Source organism: Panthera uncia (genome assembly GCF_023721935.1).
Source record: "Panthera uncia isolate 11264 chromosome B2 unlocalized genomic scaffold, Puncia_PCG_1.0 HiC_scaffold_24, whole genome shotgun sequence".
NCBI classification, from domain to species: domain Eukaryota; kingdom Metazoa; phylum Chordata; class Mammalia; order Carnivora; family Felidae; genus Panthera; species Panthera uncia.
In genome coordinates this window covers 36,495,793-36,518,666 of record NW_026057580.1, presented here as the reverse complement: position 1 = coordinate 36,518,666, position 22,874 = coordinate 36,495,793, and the positions used below count along the sequence as shown (strand labels likewise).

The following is a 22,874-nucleotide window of genomic DNA, read 5'->3' as shown; positions in this document are numbered from 1 at the left end:
GTGAGGTGCATTGTGGTTGCCTCATTCTAAGAGCCAAGAAACCTGAGAATGAAAACTATTAAGTAACTTCCCCAAAAACACAGACGATGAGATTCAGGACTAAGATTCATTCTCAGGTCTGCTTTTCTCTAAATTAGACTGTGTTCTTTCAAGTACACCCACTCCACATTCCTAAGTTTAAACCATATTTTAGAAGCTGGTGTTTGTTTTGATGGGTGCTCTGTTCGTTATGCAAGCATGATTTTGCTTTGAACTAGATTTCAAGGTAGCAGATGCCCGATGGATGTTCTCTCTCTTCATGATGCAAGCGTTCTTTTGTTAGACCAATTTCAAACATTATCCAAATTCACAGGCACATCTTGTCCAATCATCATACTTTCTTGAAATAAAATTTTTCTGACTGATTTGTAAGCAATAACCATTTTTATAAAGTAGCAACCATGTATTTTTAGTATCTCTTAAAACCTCATAGTCATACACTTTGTGACATCTGTGTTTTTTTTATTTTCTGATTATTGACCGTGCCCCCAGAAAGTTAAAATTGCCTGATCCATAATTTCTTTGTCATATTTTCAAGTAATACCACCAACTTATAGCCCTACATCTTCTTCATAGGATAAGGTATATCAAAATCCAGGGGCGCCTGGGTGGCTCAGTCTGTTAAGCATCTGACTTCGGCTCAGGTCATGATCTTGTGGTTCATGAGTTCGAGCCCTGTGTTGGGCTCTGTGCTAACAGCTCAGAGCCTAGAGCCTGCTTCAGATTCTGGGTCTCCCTCTCTCTGCCCCTCCCCCACTTGCACTCTGTCTCTCTATCTCTCTCTCTCAAAAATAAAAACAAAACATTAAAATTTTTTACAAAAAGGGTATGTCATAGTCCAAATAAAGCATCACGTGGGGAGCAACTGATTACAATAAAATATGGTAACTGCAAATAGGATAGAAAGGAGTAATAACATTACAAGTCAGAATAGCATAAAATAAAGTTGTCTGGACTAATCAGTAAGCTGAATTACTAGTAACTTCCCCCCTTCCTTTCACTTACTGCCACATCTAATATGTAGGCAAGGCCAGTCAGTTCTGCTTTTAAATTTATCTCAAATCTGCCCATTTCTCTCCATTGCCTCTGCTTTATCCTAGTTAAAGCCACCTTCATCTCTTTCCTGAAAAACTCTAATAGTCCCTTAAGTGATTTTTCTGAGTCTACATCTTCTACCATGATTCACACTTTTCTCCCTTTGTAATTTACACACAGCAACCAGAGAAGCTCTTGAAACCACAATTACCTGTTGTCACTCCTCTGCTGAAGTAGGTAATGAACTTTGTAAATAATACTTTGGCAAAGCAGACAGTACATATATCTGGAGTTTTCTTACTCCAAATTACACCGAGTAACACATTTTGGTTGTCCAAATTTGGCAAGATTATGAGGCCCCATCCAGATTTCTTTGTATTACTGGCACAGAGCAATGATAAAACATGCCTTGCACTATCCAAAGCCTCCCTAACTAGATAGCAGCCCATTGGTTGGAGCAGAGAGCAAACGTTTCTAGATTCAGGTAACACAGACAGCATGAATGGAGCTTTAGAAATACAGTTCTCACAGATCTAGGTCTAACAATGGCAGTGGTGCCATAATTCTAATAGCTGTATTCCTCCAAAAGGAGTCAATTGAAAAGTTCTGTCATAAGTGATGTAATGCCTACACAGAAGAAACACTGATAGCAGTTGTTAAGTGTCTGAAGGCTTATAGGAAAGTGAGTTTGATCATAGTATTTAAGAACATCCCTAAGTATAGTCATGCCATATTCATTAATGCTTCAGTCTGAATCAGTCAGTCTGAATCAGTACCAAGACCTTTGTACTCTGAAAAACATATTTTGTTTGAGGGTAGGTAAATGAAAACACCAGGATTCCTGAGTAGGGGAAAAATGTGTATGTAGTATTAATATGTAATTACCCAAATAAAGCATACTTATATTCATACATAGGTATTGAACCAAGTAAAACAGATGTTCGTGTCTTTCAACAGCTATTTCTCTCTCAGTGCTTACCAAACTTAAAGGTGTAAGACCCTGGATTAGCCACTCTCTCTGTCACTAAGGGATCATTCAACCTTAACTTCCTAAATTCCTGTCCCCTCTCCAATTCTGCAACTCAGTAAAAGAAGCAAAAGACAGAATAATGTGCATACGCCTGTAATTACAGTAAAAAATAGACCAAAACTCCTCCTCTCACATGATCTTTCTTTCATTGGTTCCTCCAGCCATTCCGCCTTCATTTTTTTTTTTATCCTTGTGGTACCTTCACTTACTTCCCTTTTTAATGTGGGCCCTTTAAGCATGATCAACTGAGCAACTGTCACAGATGCTGCAACTGTCATAGATTCTGCAAGTTTGCTTCTGGATTCTTAAACACATTTAGTTTAGGAGGACCTTAAGTGTTAATCATGGCTTCTGATTCAAACCCAGCCTCTGAGGATACTTTTCAAGGTAAGAAATTTATCAAGAGGAGTTTCAGGCCCTAGCCTTGGCAGGAAATTTTTGTGCTGTGCTACAATTACAGTGAGATGGCCGCTAATCCATAGTCAGTAAGTAGTATGTGTGCTATGCTGTGGTGAATACTCTAGTACTTATTGGCCATGTTTCAGATAGTTTTTCAGAAACAGTGATGCCATTAAACCCCTTATCTGTTTTTCTCATATCTTTGTCAACTGACAGTTCTGAGGCTGTAATGGAGATCTTTCTGAGCAGAGTTGGTAAAGCTATTGCCTTCGTGTTTTAAAAAACTGTCTTATAGTTCAGGCTCTCGTGTGTTACATGTTTATCAAAACTACAGCTGCTGAGAACAAATTCTCTTTGATAAATGTTTTCAGAGATGCTCAACCTGAGATTATTCTCAGAAAAATATTCATGATTTATGAATTTGTGTACTTCTAAAAAGTAACCTTTTTAGTAATTTAGACAATATCATCTAAGTTATTCTTCTAGTGAAAGTTGTCCCCCAATATTTATTTCAGCTCCAGTGTGCGGCTCTGCTCGTTATAACTTAGCAGTGTTGGCGTTTTTTGGTTTCTTCGTTCTCTATGCATTACGGGTGAATCTGAGCGTGGCATTGGTGGATATGATAGATTCAAATACGACTTTAGCAGATAATAAAACTTCCAAGGAGTGTGCAGAGCATTCTGCTCCCATAAAAGTTCTTCATAATCAAACGGTAAGTGCTACTTTATAAGCAGTCTTATTCCTAAAATATGACCAAGTTAAAATACTGAAAAGTCTTTCTTCATCCTATAGAAACCATCAACACTTGATTCATGTAAGCTGAGTCTTTTTCCTTTGTGTTTTTCCAGGAACTAGTTGAATAGTAACATAACTACAGCTACTGCTACTTGGTGTAATACACCTTGATCTGTTTGAAAAGTAGTTTTTCAGTTTCCTCTATAAACATACCAACCATCCTTGAAGATAATTTGGAAAAACCCGTTTAGCATACCAGAAAATTTGATTGTTTTAGATGTTGCTGAATAATTTTTATGGGACTTTTGTTCAATAGCTGTTTTGCTTAAAAGGTTATGGTTGCAGGAAAGCTTGGGTCATCTGCAGTATGAAAAATAAGAACAGGTCAGTCTTTTAGGACATTCTTTTTCTAAAACTTACGTTATGCTTAACCTAAACTGCTTAAGTCACTTTGCCTGCTTCATATTATAGTAGAATTGAGAAGTGTGTGCTCATCATTTGTTCAGAATTGAGTTTTATATACTTTAAACACTTTATTTTGCTTATCAGACAGAGAGAAAAGGAGAAAAGGCTGGTGTCCTTTTTTATGAGTATATTTTCATCCATTCCCAGGGTTCACAAAGAAGCCAGATCACACTTGGGTTAGTCTCCTCTGCCATTTATAAACAAGAGCATTCAAGCACAGGAAGTTTTTGCCTAAACAAGCATACATACAAAATAGTGACTTACCAAAAAAAATTTTATTGGACTTTAATAATGTTGCTGAATTCATATTTGGGTTCACATCACCCACTTTTCCTACTTCAACCTATGACTTATAACTGCTGGACAGTTCATGAAGTCCAATAATTCCACAGATAAGCTACAAATTAATACTGCGAATAAGGATAATTAGAGGGGTGCTTTGTATCTTTCCCTTTGGCAAGTGCTTTTGTTGACCTAGCTAAATTGTATTCATCTGCCTTATATCAGCAGTAAAAACAAATCCTGCAATTGTTCTTGACACATTGGCTCAGTGATACAACTACATGCATTAAAGATGTCAGATATTCTGATTAGTCACTAAATCTTCATCATTACCTTACTGTGTGCTGCTACTAATTAAAAGACATTTCCTACTCACATGAAGTTTATGGCTTGGTTTAAATTCTTGTTCTTTCGTCTTGTTCTTTATGCTTGTTCAAGTGTTTGTTCTGAATCGGGGAGATACTAATGATCTATATTTATGCATACTAATAACCAACATTAAGTGAACACTTCGTGTGTGTCAGGCCTTTTTCATTTAACTTCCCAGATCACAAATCCAGTAAGTAAAAGAGCGAGGCTTGAACCCAGGCCTGGCTCCAAAGCCTAGCTCAGCCCATACAGTATTCTGTTTAGTAGAATTTCTGGATTGAACCTGTACCTGTTTTTTGGTCCTTCTTGGTCATGGTCATTACAAAGCCTCTACAACTCATCCTAGAGTCTAGTTTCATAAAATAGCGAGCCTTCTTGCAGTTTACGGCTTTCAATTATTTTTATTCTCTTCTAGAAGTGGCATGTCTGTGTTGTGGTGACTCACCTACCTAGTAGAAAGTTTGCAAGTTCTTCACTCGAAAACAGTGATTCAAAATTACATTTATGTGTACTTAGATGCCAATTAGACAAAAGAGCTGTTTAGTCAACGTCTTAAAAGGTTGTTTTTATCCTCCTGCTCTTTATAGGGTAAAAGGTACCAGTGGGATGCAGAAACGCAAGGATGGATTCTCGGTTCTTTTTTTTATGGCTACATCATCACCCAGATTCCTGGAGGATATATTGCCAGCAAAGTGGGCGGGAAACTGCTGCTAGGATTTGGGATCCTTGGCACAGCCATCTTCACCCTGTTCACTCCTGTTGCTGCAGATTTTGGAGTTGGAGCCCTCATTGTACTCAGGGCCCTAGAAGGACTAGGAGAGGTAATCTTTTTCTCTGTTTTTCCTCTTAGCCCGTATCACTTTCTTACCTCCTTAAAATTATCATTCTTTGGTATGAATATAAACCAACAGTTGACATCAGAAGATAGGACTTATTTTTTAATTAGAAGGATGATTAATGGGGTGCCTGGGTGGCTCAGTTGGTTGAGTGTCCAACCCTTTATCTCGGCTCAGGTCATGATCCCAGGGTTGTGGGATCCAGCTCTGCTTCGGGTTCCACGCTGAGCATGGAGCCTGCTTGAGATTCTCTCTCTCTCTCTCTCTCTCTCTCTCTCTCTCTCTCTCTCAAATTGAAAAACAAGAGAAGTGATTAACTAGAAAATAATTCGAGTTGATTTCATATCAGTGAGGTCAATGGGTTCTCAAGTGGGAACATGATGAAACTGGAAGCTTTGCTAAAAACTCAGAGAAAACATTTCCCAGGGAACACTTCACAGGTCTTCCAACTCTCACTTCAGAAGATAAGAAAATAAATGACTAGAGGAATATCTGACTTCAGCTAAGGTCATGATCTCGCAGTTTGTGGGTTCAAGCCCCGCATCCGGCTCTGTGCTGACAGCTCAGAGCCTGGAGCCTGCTTCGGATTGTGTCTCCCTTTCTCTCTGCCCCTGCCCCATTCATGCTTGCTCACTCCCTCGCTCTCTCTCTCTCAAAAATAAATAATAAAACATTTAAAAATGAAAAAGAAAAAAGAAATGACCATTAAAACGGTTAAGATAGACCATCTTTACCTCTTGAACTTTTGCTGGTTTATCTCTGCTTTATCATTAATTGATTGCCCAGATCGAAAACACATTTTACACAATGGTTTGTCAAATCGCCTTGTTTTACTTTTAAATGTGTTGTTATTCATAGAGCTTCCTCTTTGTTCTTTTTTCTGGTTCTGGAACTTAGAGACAAATAATTTATCATTTTTTGTAACTATCTTTGGTTATGAGTTTTCTGGCCTTTCTGCTGCTTTGAGAATTGTTATCAGTTTTTATCTGTTTTTTCCTCTACTCCTAAGATTTTTATCACTTTTGAAAATTTTAATTCCTTATCTTTCATTTCCTTTCCACTTCTCTTTTGCATTTCATCATATGCACCTCTATCTTTAAGTAATGATCTCTTTTTGTTTCTAACTTTGCGCTTCTACCTATGAAATGGAAGCATATATTTATTTTGCTCTTAACATTTCTTTAACCCAAACGAAATAGTGTCCTCTGGGTTTGGTATATAGAATGAAAGTTAGGGGGCACCTGGGTGGCTCAGTCAGTTAAGTGTCCGACTTCAGCTCAGGTCATGATCTCACAGCTCGTGGGTTCTAGCCCCGTGTCAGGCTCTGTGCTGACATCTCAGAAGCAGCCTGGAGCCTGATTTGGATTCTGTGTCTCCCTCTCTCTCTGCCCCTCCACCACTCATGCTCTGTCTCTCTCAAAAATAAATAAACATTAAAAAAAAATTTTTTTTTTTAAAGAATGAAAGTTGGTAGTAGCAATGTACATGCTGTGTTGGAAAAACACTGCCTAGAGTCATAAGATCAGAGTTTGGATAACAACTCCACTGTATCTAATGGTGAAACCGTAGGTAAGCCCTAATCTCTAGACCTCAGTTCCATCATTTTTAAAATTGGGACTAAACTACGTGCCCCATCCTCAGTCACAGCTCAGATGTGATAATGATTGCTAGAGTCCTTTAGAGATTGCCAAATACTGTTTAAATTTAAGCTTTGATCACTTAATAAGCAATCTTATTTTGTCCTTATCAAATAGAGGTGTACTAAATAAACTGTTTTGACTACAAAATAAGAATTACTCCCCTATTACCAGGTTCCTCTTCTCCTTACCTAAGTAAAATATACTTTGTTGCAGCATAATTTCTCTGATCCAGATATTGAATAGCCTTGCTGAATGTATTCCCATATGTTAGCTTCTTGTCTGTTTATGCCACTAATTTAGCATTATAGTATATTGGTTATACTAATACTACTCTCTCAAGTAACCTTGTTACATCTAAACAGAAGTTGTGTTTGTTCTTTTGTATTTCTCTGTTCCTCCAGTATATATCATATGTACATTGCCTAATCCATAAATTTAAGTCAGCATCTTTCCTCCCTAGCATGATTCACCATAAATATACCTACATTGTCCCTAGGATTTTATAATGAAGTTTTCTACCACATAATCTCTGTAGATGTTTCCCAACACTTTAATCTGTATTCTGTAATGACTCATCCTGTGGTTGCTCTATGATACAAATTCTTATCAACTTGCAATGCTGCCTAAATCATTTGTGCCTTCTGTTGGTATTTCTTGCTCCCTTTTTTGTTTTTGAAGGAATCAGCAGAAAGTACAAAGTGTTAAAGCATTTATTCTTATCTCCACTAATAATAACACTAGCTACCATTTGGCTTTACAACAATCGTGCAAGATAGGAAGTATTGTATTTGTTTTACAGATAAAGAAATTGAAGTTCCAGGAAGTTAACTAATCTTTGTGAAGCTGCACAGTTAGTGGCCAAAGAGAGCTATGAATCCACTTCTTTGAATATACCAAAATCTATTCCCTCCCATTCTCCTCCAGCATCTCCTCCTCTCCCAAGTCTCCGTGACTCTCCTGCCTGCCCAGTTCCAGCCCCTTTATATCAGTAATTGGCATCTACTAGGCCAGTTATCACCGAGGGGGGGGGGGGGGGGACTATAAATGCTCTAATTCAATTCATCGGGGTTTTTTGTAGGACAATTTTTCTTGTTGATTAAGGTCAATTTGAGTTTTCTTCCAGTACCCCAAAGCATTAGCTCAGCATTTTTTAAAGTTATATATTGGTAGTAATATTCCCATTTCATTCAGGCCATTAATAAAGTAAATGAATAAAATTGACCTTGAGGGGGATTCCTTTATGTCATCATTCAGTACCTTCTTTTAGATTTATTGTGACCCTTACCCTGGAGTCCTCAAGCCAATTGACAGAATCAATCTTCATTGAGACTTTGAAAGTATTTCACTAGAACGTATTTTCACTCAAGACTGTAGAGGCATCTCACTTCATGGAACCTGATTCTAGTTTGATTCTTATCCAGAAATTTCTCTTACAACAAAATACTCAACTGAATTTAAAACATTCACAAATCTACCTTGTATTTCAGCAGAAATATCTTTTTCCTCTCCTCAGGGTGTTACATTTCCAGCTATGCATGCCATGTGGTCTTCTTGGGCTCCCCCTCTTGAACGAAGCAAGCTTCTTAGCATTTCATATGCGGGTAAGGCAACTATTCTTATATAAATTTTACTACATGTGTATATCAGCCTTGGATTAAAAAAAAAAAAAACAAAAAAAACACCTGCACACCAGAATGATGTCAGATGCCTCCTTTAGGTGAAAATTAAGTTTTAGAGATATAATTTTATTATTAATTTTTTTCTTTGGCTTAACATATAGCAATGCGGCTTACTTAACTAATATCATTTTCTCCATCTGCCATCATTTATTTCATAACACGTTGCTCATTCAGATGTGAATGCCACGGGTTTTTTTTTTTTTTTCTTTTTTAAAGTCCAATAGCTGGAAAGTTGAACACTTTTGTCCTTAAAGTGTGATTTCAATTTTGTTTTTGTAAATGTTTATTTATTTTTGAGAGAGAAAAAAAGCACGAGCAGGGGAGGGACAGACAGAGAGGGAGACAGAGAATCTCAAGCAGGCTCTACACTGCCAGCACAGAGCCTGATGTGGGGCTCAAACTCACAAACCGTGAGATCATGACCTGAGCTGAAGTCAAGAGTCGTACGCTTAATCAACTGAGCCACCCAGGTGCCCCTTCTGATTTCTCATTTGATTATCTAATAAGCATATCATGATTCTCAGTCTCTCTCTTCATACATCTTTTTTCTCTGCATTTATTTGCCAACATTTTGATCTATGGGTGAGATAGCATAAGCTTTATATATGAATTATAATTTTCCCAGATCATACACTGAATGAAAACTTTTGGACTGACTGCTTTTAAATACATTGGCTGAGAAAGACCTCTCTGTGGTGACTTTTAAGCTAAAATCTGAAGGATACGAATGAATCAGTCATGCAAAGAGCAGAAGGAGGAGCATTCCAGCCAACCAGAACAGCATGTACAAGGGCTCTCAGGCAGGACATAACATAAGAGTTCAGAGAAATGAAAAACCACTGTGGGTGGCTAGCACTTAATGAATAAAGGGCATAATGGCATAAGATGAGGTTGGAGAAATATACATGGGCCAGATCATATCAGACCTTACAGGCCACAGGAAGAAAAGTAGATTTGGGATTTTTTTCCTCCAAAATACAATGGGGAGACATCAGAGGTTTTGAATCAAGAGAGAGACATGATCCGATTTACATTTTAAGAAAATGATTCTGACAGCTATGTAGAGATTGATGTGAGAAATCTGATGAGTTCATGAGCAGGTACTACCTGTGGTTCCTCTTTACCTATTGAGTAAAGTCTAAGCCTGAACTGTGGGTCAAGATTCTTTACAGTCTTCACCACTTCATTTCCACTAGCCTGGTCCCTGACACACAGTGTCTGAAGTAAAGTAGATATTCAGTAACTATCCAACCTATTTTTCCAGCCTTTACCTTCTATTCCTTTCCTTTACCCGAGTGAAGTTCCCAAACTCACTCTCTGCTTCCCTACATCCATTCCTTTACTCATCCTATTACATCTGCCTCCGTATCCTCTTTCTTACCTTGTTTCTACAAGACAAAAATCTCACCCGTCTTTCAAAGTCTATTGCTGCTTCATATATCTTTTCCTGACCTCTAGAAGTCAGAGGCAATCTGTCCCATGTTTGAACTTCCACATTGCCCTGTGACACTTAACACTTTCTAAGATGTGATAATTATTTGTTTATTTTTGTCTCCTACATAAGACTAAAACTTGAGACCAGAAACAATATCTGATTATTTTAGCTGCCACTGTACCTATTAAGATATCTTCTATTTGATGATGAAAATTAATTTCAAGGCACCTGAGTGGCTTAGTCGGTTAAGTGTCCAACTCTTGATTTCGTCTCAGGTCATGATCCCAGGGTCATGGGATCAAGCCATGCATTGGGCTCTGCTCTGAGCATGGAGCCTGCTTAAGATTCTCTCTCTCTCTCTCTCTCTCTCTCTCTCTCTCTCTCCCTCTGCCCCTCTCTCCCACTCATGCTCTCCCTTTCTCAAAAAAAAAAAAAAAAAAAAAGAATTTCATTATTTATTTATCTGAAACATTGTAATATATTTTGGGCAAATTACATTACTAAAAGCTTCATTCTTATATCATCAAGTATACTGCAGTACATTATGTTTATCAGCCTTAGAGACCATCTTTGAACCTTCCCCCAAACACCTGGATTTCTAACACATTTACTAGTAATGTGTGATTTACTAGCTCATGTTATGATAGGTCCTATATTGATGATACATTCTAATTCATCAACAGCTACATAGTTGTAACTAATGTAATTACATATTAATGTGTACATTTTATAAACTGTGGATTTTCTAGTAAATGATTCCTTGAGAGAATCTGTTAGCCATCTCCTTTAAGCAATAAATCTGTCCCCTCCTTGTTCATTTCTCCTCAAAGTTTACAAAATCTTTGTTGTTCTAGGAGCACAGCTTGGGACAGTAATTTCTCTTCCTCTTTCTGGAATAATTTGCTTCTATATGAATTGGACTTATGTCTTCTACCTTTTTGGTAAGCTTATTCAAAAATTTAACTTAAATCATAATGTAACAAATGCGAAATGTAATAGAAGTCCAATAATTGTTTAAAAATGTATATTCCAAATCACTGAGGTTACCAACTCCTAAAAGTACAAAGTTCTAAAATACTGACAATCTGTTTTTTAACTTTATATGGTTAAAATGATCTAGTTATGACATGATGTTAATTTTGGAATATTTCTCAATAGAAACTGCTGTTGAATTCAAGACTTTAATGCCATACGAAATATCAAAAATTACTGTGTTGGTTATTATAAAAATTTATATTTTGAAAAGTTTTTTTTTTCTCAAGCAAAGTAGAATGCCCTCACTTGGTAGTTTTAATCTTTTTTTCTTCTTTTTACTCAGTCCCAGGGCTTTTCATTTCTCAATCTCATTAGCAGGTTGATTCATGTTTTTAATAAATGAGATTGCCATGTAGACATTTCATGCAGAAAATACATCTGCAATCTAAACAAAAAACAAATCAAGCAAAACCAGATACCTGTGGAAATAATAGGTTGTGGACATTTATTTTTTAAAATATTTGGTAAACTCTGAGAGGCAGACTCATGTGGTTAAAATTGTTCTGTTCCCAACTTATAGGAGATGATACAGATAGCAAATATCCCATTAAGAAACTATGAGTGGAACTTGAAATCAACATTAAGCTGAAACCAATTTTACACTAAGTTTATGATTCCATAATTTTTTCAAGACATGTTAAAATTGCTGTTGGTGCATTCTAATTTTATTTAATTTATTTTTCTATTCTAAGGTATAGTTGGCATCATTTGGTTTATTTTATGGATCTTGTTAGTTAGTGATAAGCCTGAAACTCACAAGGCAATCTCCCGCCATGAAAAAGAATATATTCTTTCATCATTAAAAAATCAGGTATGGACTTTGGCACATTTTTAAAACAATTTCAGAACTTTTTTCTTCTCCAGAATTGAGGTACCAATTTTTTTAATAGATATTTCTATTGTGCATGCTCTGGGCAAAGTAGAGAGCAGGCAAATGAAATAAATATATGAAGTAATGGTTTGTTTTGTCTGAAAAATTACAATTCTTTCAAGATTAAATATGTGAAAAGTTACTTTTACAAGTCACTTTAAATTTTATTTTTTTAAAGTAATCTCTATACCCAGTGTGGGCTCGAACCCACAACACCAAGATCAAGAGTCACATGCTCTACCACTGAGCCAGCCAGGTGCCCCTATAAGTTGCTTTAAACCTTCTAAAGTGATGATTATCAGTAAGTCTTGTTTGTCTTCTTAATTAAGAGAAAATAAAATGTGTTATTTATGAAAAATCTTATAGCCACATTCTAAATGTGATTTAATAATGAAGTGTGATTTAATAAGGAAGACAGCACATTTATTATAATATATAATATGAGTTAGACCTACCTGATTGATTCTCTGGAGTAGACCCTTAGAAAAAAATTATATGTTATTAATATGTAATATTAATAATGCACAATAGCATGTCAGAAATAAAAGTCTGTCATAATTTAATACAATAAATCTTCAAGTCATGAAAAAATATTTGTCTTTTGGGGGGAATAAAAGAAGAACATGAAAAGTCAGGAAAAATTAAACAGTTTTTTCTTTAGCACTATTAATGACTTCATAGTTATTTTATTGGTTTTAAGAACATAAAATATTTTATATAAAACTTTCCTTGCCCATTAATTTATTATTGATATTTTCAATTTTTATATATAGTACAAATAGGCAGCAATTAAACACTCATTCACCTTTCTTTTTAATTTAAAAAAAAATTTTTTTTAAACATTTATTTATTTATTTTTGAGACAGAGAGAGACAGAGCATGAATGGGGGAGGGTCAGAGAGAGAGGAAGACACAGAATCCAAAACAGGCTCCAGGCTCTGAGCTGTCAGCACAGAGCCCGATGCGGGACTCGAACTCACGGACCACGAGATCATGACCTGAGCTGAAGTCGGACGCCCAACCGACTGAGCTACCCAGGTGCCCCTCTTTTTAAGTTTTTAAATTTTGCTACAAATGTTTCTATAAGCTGTTGAACTTTCAGAAATATGGCATATCTTGGTCTTAAGGTTGGCAAAAACTCAGAAGAAATCATAATATAATAAAGAAAGTTACTTTGAGTCCTCTGCGATGTTAATCAGATGAATCACCCACTTTTTCCCCTAAGAAACAGATAAAAGTAATTTAATGCATTGTGAACAGATCTTGCTATATAAAACTTGCTATGTTTTGTCATATTTTTTTAGCATTGATGGTCAACAGCTTACTTATTTCAGTACGTCATTTTTATTATTTTTTTATGGATTCATGAAAACTTTTCGTTTATTTAGATTTTTTTAAAAGCTTCCTTTCTCGAGCCACCTGAGTGGCTCAGTCAGTTAAGCATCCGACTCTTGATCTCAGCTCAGTTCTTGATCTCAGAGTTGTGAATTCAAGCTGTGTTGGGCTCCGTGCTGCATGTGATGCCTACTTAAACAAACAAACAGGGGTGCCTGGGTGGCTCAGTCAGTTAAGCATCTGACTTTGGCTTAGGACATGATCTCACAGTTCGTGTGTTCGAGCCCCGTGTCTGGCTCTGTGCTGACAGCTCAGAGCCTGGAGCCTGTTTCAGATTCCGAGTCTCCCTCTCTCTCTCTCTGCCCCTCCCCTATTCATGCTCTGTCTCTGTCTCAAAAATAAAAAAATAAAATAAACAGTAAAAAAAAATTTTTAAGAACCAAAAACAGGAAAAAGCTTGCTTTCTTTTTCTACCTTGATATGTGTCTAAATCTTTCCATATCTAAATTTAAGGTTAACTTGTTTTTCCATATGCTTCAGAAAATGGAATATTCAGAAGCAAGGGGAGTCAGGAGAATTATGTTTCACAGAATCCCAAACTGCATTCTTAAACCAGATGATGTTGTGGTTGAAAACATCATAAAATAAGGGCTCCTGGCTGGCTCAGTTGGTGGGGCATGTGACTCTTAATCTCAGGGTTGTGAGTTTGCCCACAATGGGCAGAGAGTTTACTAAAAAAAAAAAGAAAGAAAGAAAGAAAGAAAAGAAAAGAAAGAAAGAAAAGGAAAAGAAAATGCCATAAAATAATGATGTGTTATATGAAGCTCCACCTTTAAATCTTGGATCTAAGAAAGGTTCTTTGTCAGATAGTGAGGACTTAAAAATTAACATGAGAAAGAAAATGAACAAGACATGGTTCCTGTGGTACCTGTGATCTCCAGAGGGAGACAGACATTGATGAACATTACTTCAATATAATATATGCTGCTGTATAAAAAGAAATGCTCCCTTGGGGTGCCTAGATGGATCAGTCAGTTGAGCATCTGACTTCGGCTCAGGTCATGATCTCATGGCTTGTGGGTTCAAGCCCTGCATCAGGCTCTGTACTGATAGCTCGGAGCCTGAAGCCTGCTTCGGATTCTGTGTCTCCGTCTCTCTCTGCCCCTCCCTCACTCACGCTCTTTCTCTCTCTCTCTCTCTCTCTCTCTCTCTCTCTCTCTCTCAAAAATAAATAAACATTTAAAAAAAATTTTAGCAACAAAAAAATAAATGTTCTGTCTCCTTCTTTTCCCCCAAATACCCTACATCTTTGATACAAAGTGGATAGCATAAGAGTGTATCTACCAAATCAAATAAAAAGAAAAAGCTGCAAGAAGGTTAATACTAGCTCTTCCTCTTTTTGAAATAACAGTGAACCCTGGAGGCAGGGTTCATAGGCAGAAACATAGATTGCTTTATTAGCTTTTGAGAAACCACAGAGCCTCAGTGTGCAGGAAATGTAATAATCTGATGCTCCAGGTTAATGGATTCCAGGCTTCTTAATCATGCATCAATAAAAATATGGGAGCTAACACTCTGAATAAAGGTATATTTATTCATGATTACATACATGTACTACTGTACTTATATGTATCATAAAACATATACAAAAATGGATTTTTTAAAGAGTAAATAAAATGAAATAAGCAGTATGTACATAAATTTGTAATTTTAACAGGAAAACCTTTTTATCACATAAAAATTAGTAATGTTGTTTAATGGGAGCAGTGTTGAGTATGTTATATTTGATGACCCTACTATTATTTTGCTTGGTGAGGTAGCTGACAAAGAACTCATATGAGGAAAAGTGTCAGATTCACTATTTTCTTAGTGTTCCTTTGTGCCTATGTTATTAGGATTCTCTTCTATGACTTGTCTGTAAGAATCTTTTTGAAGACACTGTCAATTTTGTAGATTTGTTTTATTTAAAACTGGCTAACAAAATCCATAAACCCACTTAAAAAGGTGGGTAAAAACTGTAATATGTTGTGGTACACTGAGAGCAAACCAGAAAGTGAAGATCCCATTAACCCCTTTGAATTGGGGAGACCATACAATATGTGATTGATACACTCCAAAGCCAACCTATGTATTAAATATTAATAGAGTTTCTTGTTTTAGAATAAAAGTGAGTATAGATAGAAGTTCTAATATGTTTTTCCACACAACAGTTAATCATCTTGTATCCCCTAAGGTGCTTACACGCTACTTTGAAGACCATTTCTCCAGAAGCTACGTAAACAAACTTTCTGTTGCATAGTTCTTATTAATCATTATCATTGAGTAAAGATTCGATAGTGAAATATAAATTATAAGAGTACTTCCAATCTCATTCCTTTGCCCTATGTCAGCCTCTGAATTTGATTATGAAACTATATTTTCTAGATGGAGAAATTAATACTGCAAGTGAATTCTGACGTTCATAAGGGATGTTTAGGGTTGACATTATAGTTATAAGATTACATTTCTATTTTTTCCTTTAATCTGAATCATGGATTCTTTATTGCTGTTTAATATTTTGAAAGAGTTGGTTTAAAACTCTGGAATTTACTAGTCAAGGCTGGTAATGTGTTCTGGGTGGAATTTTGGCTGCTAAGGTACAGATATAAACATAGCATACATGAATTGTGCCTGTCATTTTGTTTTGTTTTGTTTTGTTTTTTTCAGCTCTCTTCACAGAAGTCAGTGCCATGGGTACCCATGCTAAAATCACTACCTCTTTGGGCTATTGTAGTTGCACATTTTTCTTACAACTGGACATTTTATACTTTATTGACGTTATTGCCTACTTATATGAAGGAGATCCTAAGGTTCAATGTTCAAGAGGTAAGAAAAAAGAATCATCTCCTTCTTGTATAAAGTGTACATTTTTAAACTACAGACAGAATTTGTTTTTATCTATATAAAATTGTTATTTTGTATCTTCCATTTTACTCTCATATCCTGAACTGCTCTTCTTGCTTCACAACTGTTCCTTCTTTTTTCAGTGTGTGTTAATTCTTGATTCAAGGTACCTTTGGGCTGGTATCTCCCTTAACCATAAAGGTCTTATTAGTCCCTAGTAACATGCCAGGATATCAGACAACAAATTCAAGTGTACCCGTATTCACTTCTCAAAGGGACAGCGGTAGAACTCGCTGGCAGCTGAGAAGGGACTTGGGAGACCTGAGGTCGCTCTGCAGCATTATTTAGGCACTGGCAGAGCTATAGTTGCAAAGCTGTATAAGAAGAGCCTTCCTGAAACTGCCGGTTCTTTTGAACCCATCAGATTGAGGCAGTTTCTATCAGAATCTCTGTGTTGATGGGTTTTGTCTTTAAAGAGCTTGAAGAAAAGCCTGAACAGAAAAAGTCAGTTTATAAGGAAAATTGGTGGTGTTTTTGCCTTCAAAGTAAAAGATCAAAGACATAAATGTGAGAGCTAAAACAATAAACTCTTAGGAAGTGTACATCCTTGTGCCCTTGGCACACCAAAAGCATAAGTGACCGAAGAAAAAAATACATAAATTCTATTTCATCAAAATTAAAAACTTTTGTGACACAAAAGACACCATCAAGAATGAAAATACACACACACAAAATGAATGAAAATCCACTAAATGAGAGAAAATATTTGCAAATCATATTTCTGATAAGGATCTAGAATATATAAGGAATATAAAAAATATATTCCTTATATATTCTGGAATTCATACAACTCCATAATAAAAAGACAACCCAATCTTTTAAATGGGCAAAGCATTTGAATAGACATTTCTCCAAAGAAGACATACAAATGACCAATAAGTCCATGTAAAAACGCTCCACATCGTTAATCATTAGGAAAATGCAAATCAAAACTATAATGGGATACTACTTCATACCTATTGGAATTAAAAATAATAATAATAAAAATAACCCAGAAAGTAACAAGTGCTGGTGAGAAGGTAGAGGAAATGGAACCCTTATACATTGCTGATGGGAATGTAAAGTAGTGTAGCCACTGTGGAAAAGTTTGGCAGTTCCTCAAAAACTTAAACATAAAGTTAATATAAGACCCAGAACTCCCCTGGATATAGACCCAAGAGAACTGAAAACATATATTCACACAAAAACACGTGCCTGAATGTTCATAACATCGTTATTCATGGTAACCAAAAAGTGGAAACAGCCCAAATGTCTATCAGCTAATGAATGAATAAACAAAATATGGTGTATTCTACAATGGAACAACTCAGCCACAAAACGAAAGATGACCCTGGAAGTAAAAAAGCAGCCCGGATGATGAATGTGAAGGCAGCAGGGCTGACTGCACAATTGCATTGGCTACACAGACAGATACACAGCTTTAAACATTGTTAAAGTGAATCTCCAGTCACCTGTCTTCCAAAGCATACTGGGAACACTGGCCATGGACCGAACCTTAAACTGCATCCAAGCAGCTAAGCTGGGAAGAACTCTGGCTACTGTTGAAAATCAAGATCATCTATACTCAAATATATCCACAAATTGCATTGACAGAAGTTAACCTGAAACGAAGCTTTGGCAATAGCATGGGGTGAGTTTCTCATGAGCAATCTTGTTTTCCTAAGCATTCTGTGAGTAGAGCCTGACTATAATCTACTGTATGACAAATTGCATGGAAATTTAAAAATCATTCCACAGATGCTTCTGTTTGAGATTTTCCTGAGAGAACCATGGAAAGAATGAAATATCAGTTAGCGTTGTGCGTTTAATTGCCTTCATCCATTTTTCATTGATTTTTTTTTTAAGTTCTATGAGAGACTTTAAAACCAGAATCACTTATCTTGCATTTTTATACCAAAAGGTATTTTCTTTCCAAATTCAAAGAATTGTGAACAAATTTTCAAAATAATTCTCTAATTGTATAGAAGGCTTTTTTTTTAATGAATTTCTTTTTTAGGCCACCTGAGTGGCTTAGTTGGTTGAGCGTCCGACTCTTGATTTTGGCTCAGGTCAGGATCTCAGGGTCAGGGGATCAAGCCCCACATCAGGCTCTTGCTGAACATGGAGCCTGCTTGAGATTCTTTCTCTCCCTCTGCCCCTTTCCCCTGCTCATGCTCTCTCTCTCTAAAATTAACAAATAACAAAAAAAAACAAAACAAAACAAAAATAAATAAATAAATAAATAAAATTAACAAATAACAATAAAAAAATAAAAATAAGAAAATTTAAAGCTCTTGATCCTTTGTTATAAGCTTGCTTTTTCATAGAAGTTTAGCTTCATTAGTTATCCTTACTTTTCTTTTTTCTTAGTTTTTCCCAGTTCTAGTGTTCCTGTTCCCTTTCTCTTCTTTTTTCTTCCCTTTTTTCTTTTCTTTTTCCTGTCCCTGTTTCTTTTTCTTTGTTTTTTGGTTTTTTTTTTTTTTTTTTTTTTTTTTTTTTGGGAGAAAGAGAGAGAGAGAGCACACGCATGCACAGGCAGAGGAGGGGCAGAGAGAGGGAGAGAGAGAGAATCCCAAGTAGGCTCCACACTCCCAAGCATAGCCCAATGTAGGGCTCTATCCCACAAGCCTGAGATTATGCATGACCTGAGCTGATATCAAGAGTTGGACACTTAACCAACTGAGTCACCCAGGTGGCCCTAGTATCCCTATTTCTTACAGTTCAGTGAGAGTTGGGGCAATATCTATTATCCTATTCTGGATATTAATATTTTAGCATCAATTTTTTAAATAAATGAGTACAAAAGCTTAACAACTGTGAAAGATACCCATGGATATACAAATGTTGAAGATTTATAATAATTTGTAGAAGGTGGTAGTTTTAGGTTGTTGGGAAAGTTTTTAACATTTGAACTTTAAGTGGAAAAATTCAGTAACTCTGATGAATTATCAGTCTCATCCCACCAGGGAACAAGACCAAGATCAGAAAATCCACTTCTCCATTTGCTATAGTTTATTCCTAAGTAGGATTCTGCCACAAATAATGATAGAAGTGATCCCGCTATGCAGAAATCTAAATAGAATAAAATTTAAAGAGGAAATTACTCAGCTTAATACCAGAAAGAAACAAAAATCTTAGCTACAGAAGTAGAATTGGAAATATACAACATTTGAATACAGATGACTATAACCTATGATGAAAAAAGTTAAATCTTTTCTAAAGCTTTTTTGTAAATATTTATTTTTGAAAGAGAGAGAGAGAGAGAGAGAGAGAGAATCCGAAGCAGGCTCCAGGCTCTGAGCTGTCAGCACAGAGCCTGACGTGGGGCTCAAACCCACAAACTGTGAAATCATGACATGAGCCGAAGTTGGATGCTTAACCAACTGAGCCACCCAGGTGCCCCTAAATCTTTTCTTAAGCATACTTAAATTTAAAATATTAGCAGATTTTATTGGTTTGTACCATTAATGATACTTAAATAGAAGATTTAAATATCACTGATAATACATCTTTCTACCTTTTTTGTGTTTGTAAAAGACTAACAGGTGTACCCATCTTTCTCATACTATAAAAACATTTGTTTTTATCAGAATTGTGTCATTTAGTTTTGGCACCTCAGGTGTTTATGCTGGGGAAAAATGACGAGAAGAAAGAATTTTCCTTTCTCCACGTATGTGTTCTTCATTTTACAGAATTTGGGATTTCCTGAAAACTTGACTGCCAAATCATTTCCTACAAAGCAAATAGCATAGCACGTTTCCAGGATAAATTCTGTTTCATATCTTCTGGTGCTTTTATTTTGTTTAGGTGGCAACTTAAAGGAAAAGAAGAGGGAAAAATAGGGGTCTATCAACTCACTACCTTTGTCCTCTGCTCAAAGCATGTGGTGGTGCACTGTACACCTGATCTAGACAATGTGCATTTTTGAGCATTTCATTAAGCTAAACATTCGATTCATGTGGTTTTCTGTATCTGCACGTTATTTTATAATATTTCTACAAATATAAGTATGTATAATTATATATAATCTATAACAGTCATATAATTTATAAATGTATTTATATTTTCTGTTTTATATAAAGATAAATACCTATATGTAAAATAAATTTACCATTTTAAAATATAAATATGAATTTTAAATAGAAATATAATTTTTAAATATAACTATGAATATTTATAGTAAATTTGTATATTATAATTTTATATAACTTAAAATATAAATATTATATAACACATATATAAGTATGTATAAATAAGTGAAAATTGACAAAAACTTCTCAATGGGGAGAATCTATAGGCTAATGTAATAGAAAGATTTGTCCTCTCCTACTGAAACTGCACCCCACGTCCCAAAATAACATGTAAGATTACTTTGAGCATGGGGCGCCTGGATGGCTGAGTCGTTTAAGTGTTCAACTCTTGATTTTGGCTCAGGTCATATGCTCATGGTTCATGAGTTCCAGCCCCACATCCGGTTCTGTGCTTAAACACAGAGCCTGCTTGGGATTCTCTCTCTATCCCTCTCTCTCTCTCTGCCCTTCCCCACCTCAAAATAAGTAAATAAGCTTTTTAAAAAATTATAAAAAAAACAAGATTACCTCGAGCAGACTGGACTGTATTAATATCAACACTATATTGTATGAATTTCCTTTGTTTTTGAGTGGTGGTGAATGTGTGTATATGAATATTGTTTTGGTTCTTACTCCCCTTCCCCCCACCAATTAATTCTGTGTCTTTTTATTCCTTCCAGAATGGGCTTCTATCTGCACTGCCTTATTTTGGCTGTTGGTTATGTATGATCCTATCTGGTCAAGCTGCTGACAATTTAAGGGCAAAATGGAATTTTTCAACTATATGTGTCCGAAGAGTGTTTAGCCTTATAGGTAAGTGAAGTGAATCAATGTTTGTTTTGATTTACAATCATTTACTGTGTTTACAGTGCAAAGCAAAATAAAAATGGTATTAGTCATTTATTTTGTTCACATATTAAAACACTATGTTTTAATGCATGTGGTGCATTTCTATACAAGATGGTTGGATCTGGGGCACCTGGGTGACTCAGTCAGATGAGTGTCTGACTCTTGATTTCAGCACAGGTAACGATCCCAAGATTGTGGGATTGAGCCCCATGTTGGGTTCCATGCTGAGCATGGAGTCTGAGATTCTATCTGTCTTTCTCTGCCCCTTTCCCCTGCTCACACTCTCTCAAATATAAATAAATAAATGAATGAATGAATGAATGAATGAATAAACGAACAAATGAACAAATAAATGTTTTTGAACTATGTATTTTGCGGGTTAATATTTATAATATCCTATTATCTCCACCCTAGTCTTAACCATTAAAAATGGCTTGCTTTGCTGAATATCATTTCCAGAATTTTATAAATCATTTTGTTTTCAGCTCCAAGTTTGCAGTGAAAATAATATTTTTAAGTCTCTATCCCTTTTCTAAGTGAATACATTTTAATTTTTAATCCAAAAACATTTACTGGCATCATTATATTAAATGAGGAGCTATAAATCAAAGAACTCAAAGCTACCTTAAATAATCGTGTGTTTCAGACTGCTTTCATCAAGGTAAATTTTAAACTATCTATGACAATTATTTCATTTTTTTTAAGATCTTGAGTAAGCAGGGACCCTGGAAGTCGCTGAAGGTTATACTTGAGAAATTACATTGTAGCAGGACCCTATTCAGGATAATTCTGCAAATACCTTCTGAGCAGCTACTGCTGGAAGGTGCTGTCCTGTTCCATTGCTTGCTTGTCTCAATTCTCAAGAAATTTCTCCACACCTGCAAGTGAAGTAGATCCCTTTAGATTCAATCCAACTTTCTCTTTTTTGCTTCCTGTTCACCTCCTCTGTCCAATATGGTAGCCACTATCCACATATGGCTATTTACATTTAATTGAATTTTAAAAATAAGTTTCTCAGCTGCAGTATATACAAATACAACATTTCCATCATCACAGATGGTCATTGGATAGCACTGCTGTAGAACAGAAAGAATGGCAACCCATTCATTAAGTCCCTTCCTGTTATATTTTATGCTTAAATGCCTGTAGTAAAATGTGTATATTGCTATCAATTGCTAAAACCTAGATGGAGTGTTTTTCTAACTTTATTCAATAGAGTTTATTTAGTTTATCTTCTTTGGTTATATGAATTTTAAATCTCTTTCTGTATCAACAACTATTGCTTTCTCGAGAACTATATTTTTCAGTCATCCTCTTCTTGCTCTTCCTAGAACTTTAGTTGAGTCTAGGTCACATGTAGATTTAATCATATTCCATAATGATATTTTCTTTTTACTTTTACATTAGTTGCATTATATCTGTGTTTTCCAGTAGTTTTTTGTTTTTGTTTTTTTTTTCATGAAAACTATGTAAGTTGTCTCTTAGGCAGCACAGTGTCTCTACAGTAGGTGGCAGTAATATCAAACCTCAGATTTGTACTATATTATTGGTAGCACAAGCAAATGTTAATACTGAAGCTTTCTTTTCTGTTTATAACTTTTTAACTCCAGGAATGATTGGGCCTGCAGTATTCCTGGTAGCCGCTGGATTTATAGGTTGTGATTATTCTTTGGCCGTTGCATTCTTAACCATATCAACAACATTGGGAGGCTTTTGCTCTTCTGGATTTAGCATCAACCATCTGGATATTGCACCTTCGTGAGTACTAACATAAAGATCGGCTAAGATAAAGATTGACTTTAAATTCATGTCCTTAATTGTGGTAAAATATATATAGCACAAAATATA

General features: G+C 35.7%; 1 protein-coding gene across 5 annotated transcripts in view; it reads left to right on the top strand.

The window, feature by feature from the left end:
• The window catches only part of SLC17A5 (solute carrier family 17 member 5), a 51,178-nt gene that overhangs the window by 4,075 nt on the left and 24,229 nt on the right, over positions 1 to 22,874 (top strand). For 3 of the 5 annotated variants that reach the window (XM_049653905.1, XM_049653907.1, XM_049653904.1), the window contains exons 2-9: positions 3,019 to 3,215; positions 4,942 to 5,175; positions 8,344 to 8,431; positions 10,799 to 10,885; positions 11,672 to 11,790; positions 15,892 to 16,050; positions 20,858 to 20,990; positions 22,637 to 22,784. In XM_049653905.1, coding sequence (XP_049509862.1) covers positions 3,019 to 3,215; positions 4,942 to 5,175; positions 8,344 to 8,431; positions 10,799 to 10,885; positions 11,672 to 11,790; positions 15,892 to 16,050; positions 20,858 to 20,990; positions 22,637 to 22,784 — 1,165 coding nt within the window. Of the gene's footprint in view, positions 1 to 2,248; positions 2,492 to 3,018; positions 3,216 to 4,941; positions 5,176 to 8,343; positions 8,432 to 10,798; positions 10,886 to 11,671; positions 11,791 to 15,891; positions 16,051 to 20,857; positions 20,991 to 22,636; positions 22,785 to 22,874 lie in introns of those variants that run through there. The other 2 variants (XM_049653906.1, XM_049653908.1) reach the window with 2 other exon arrangements.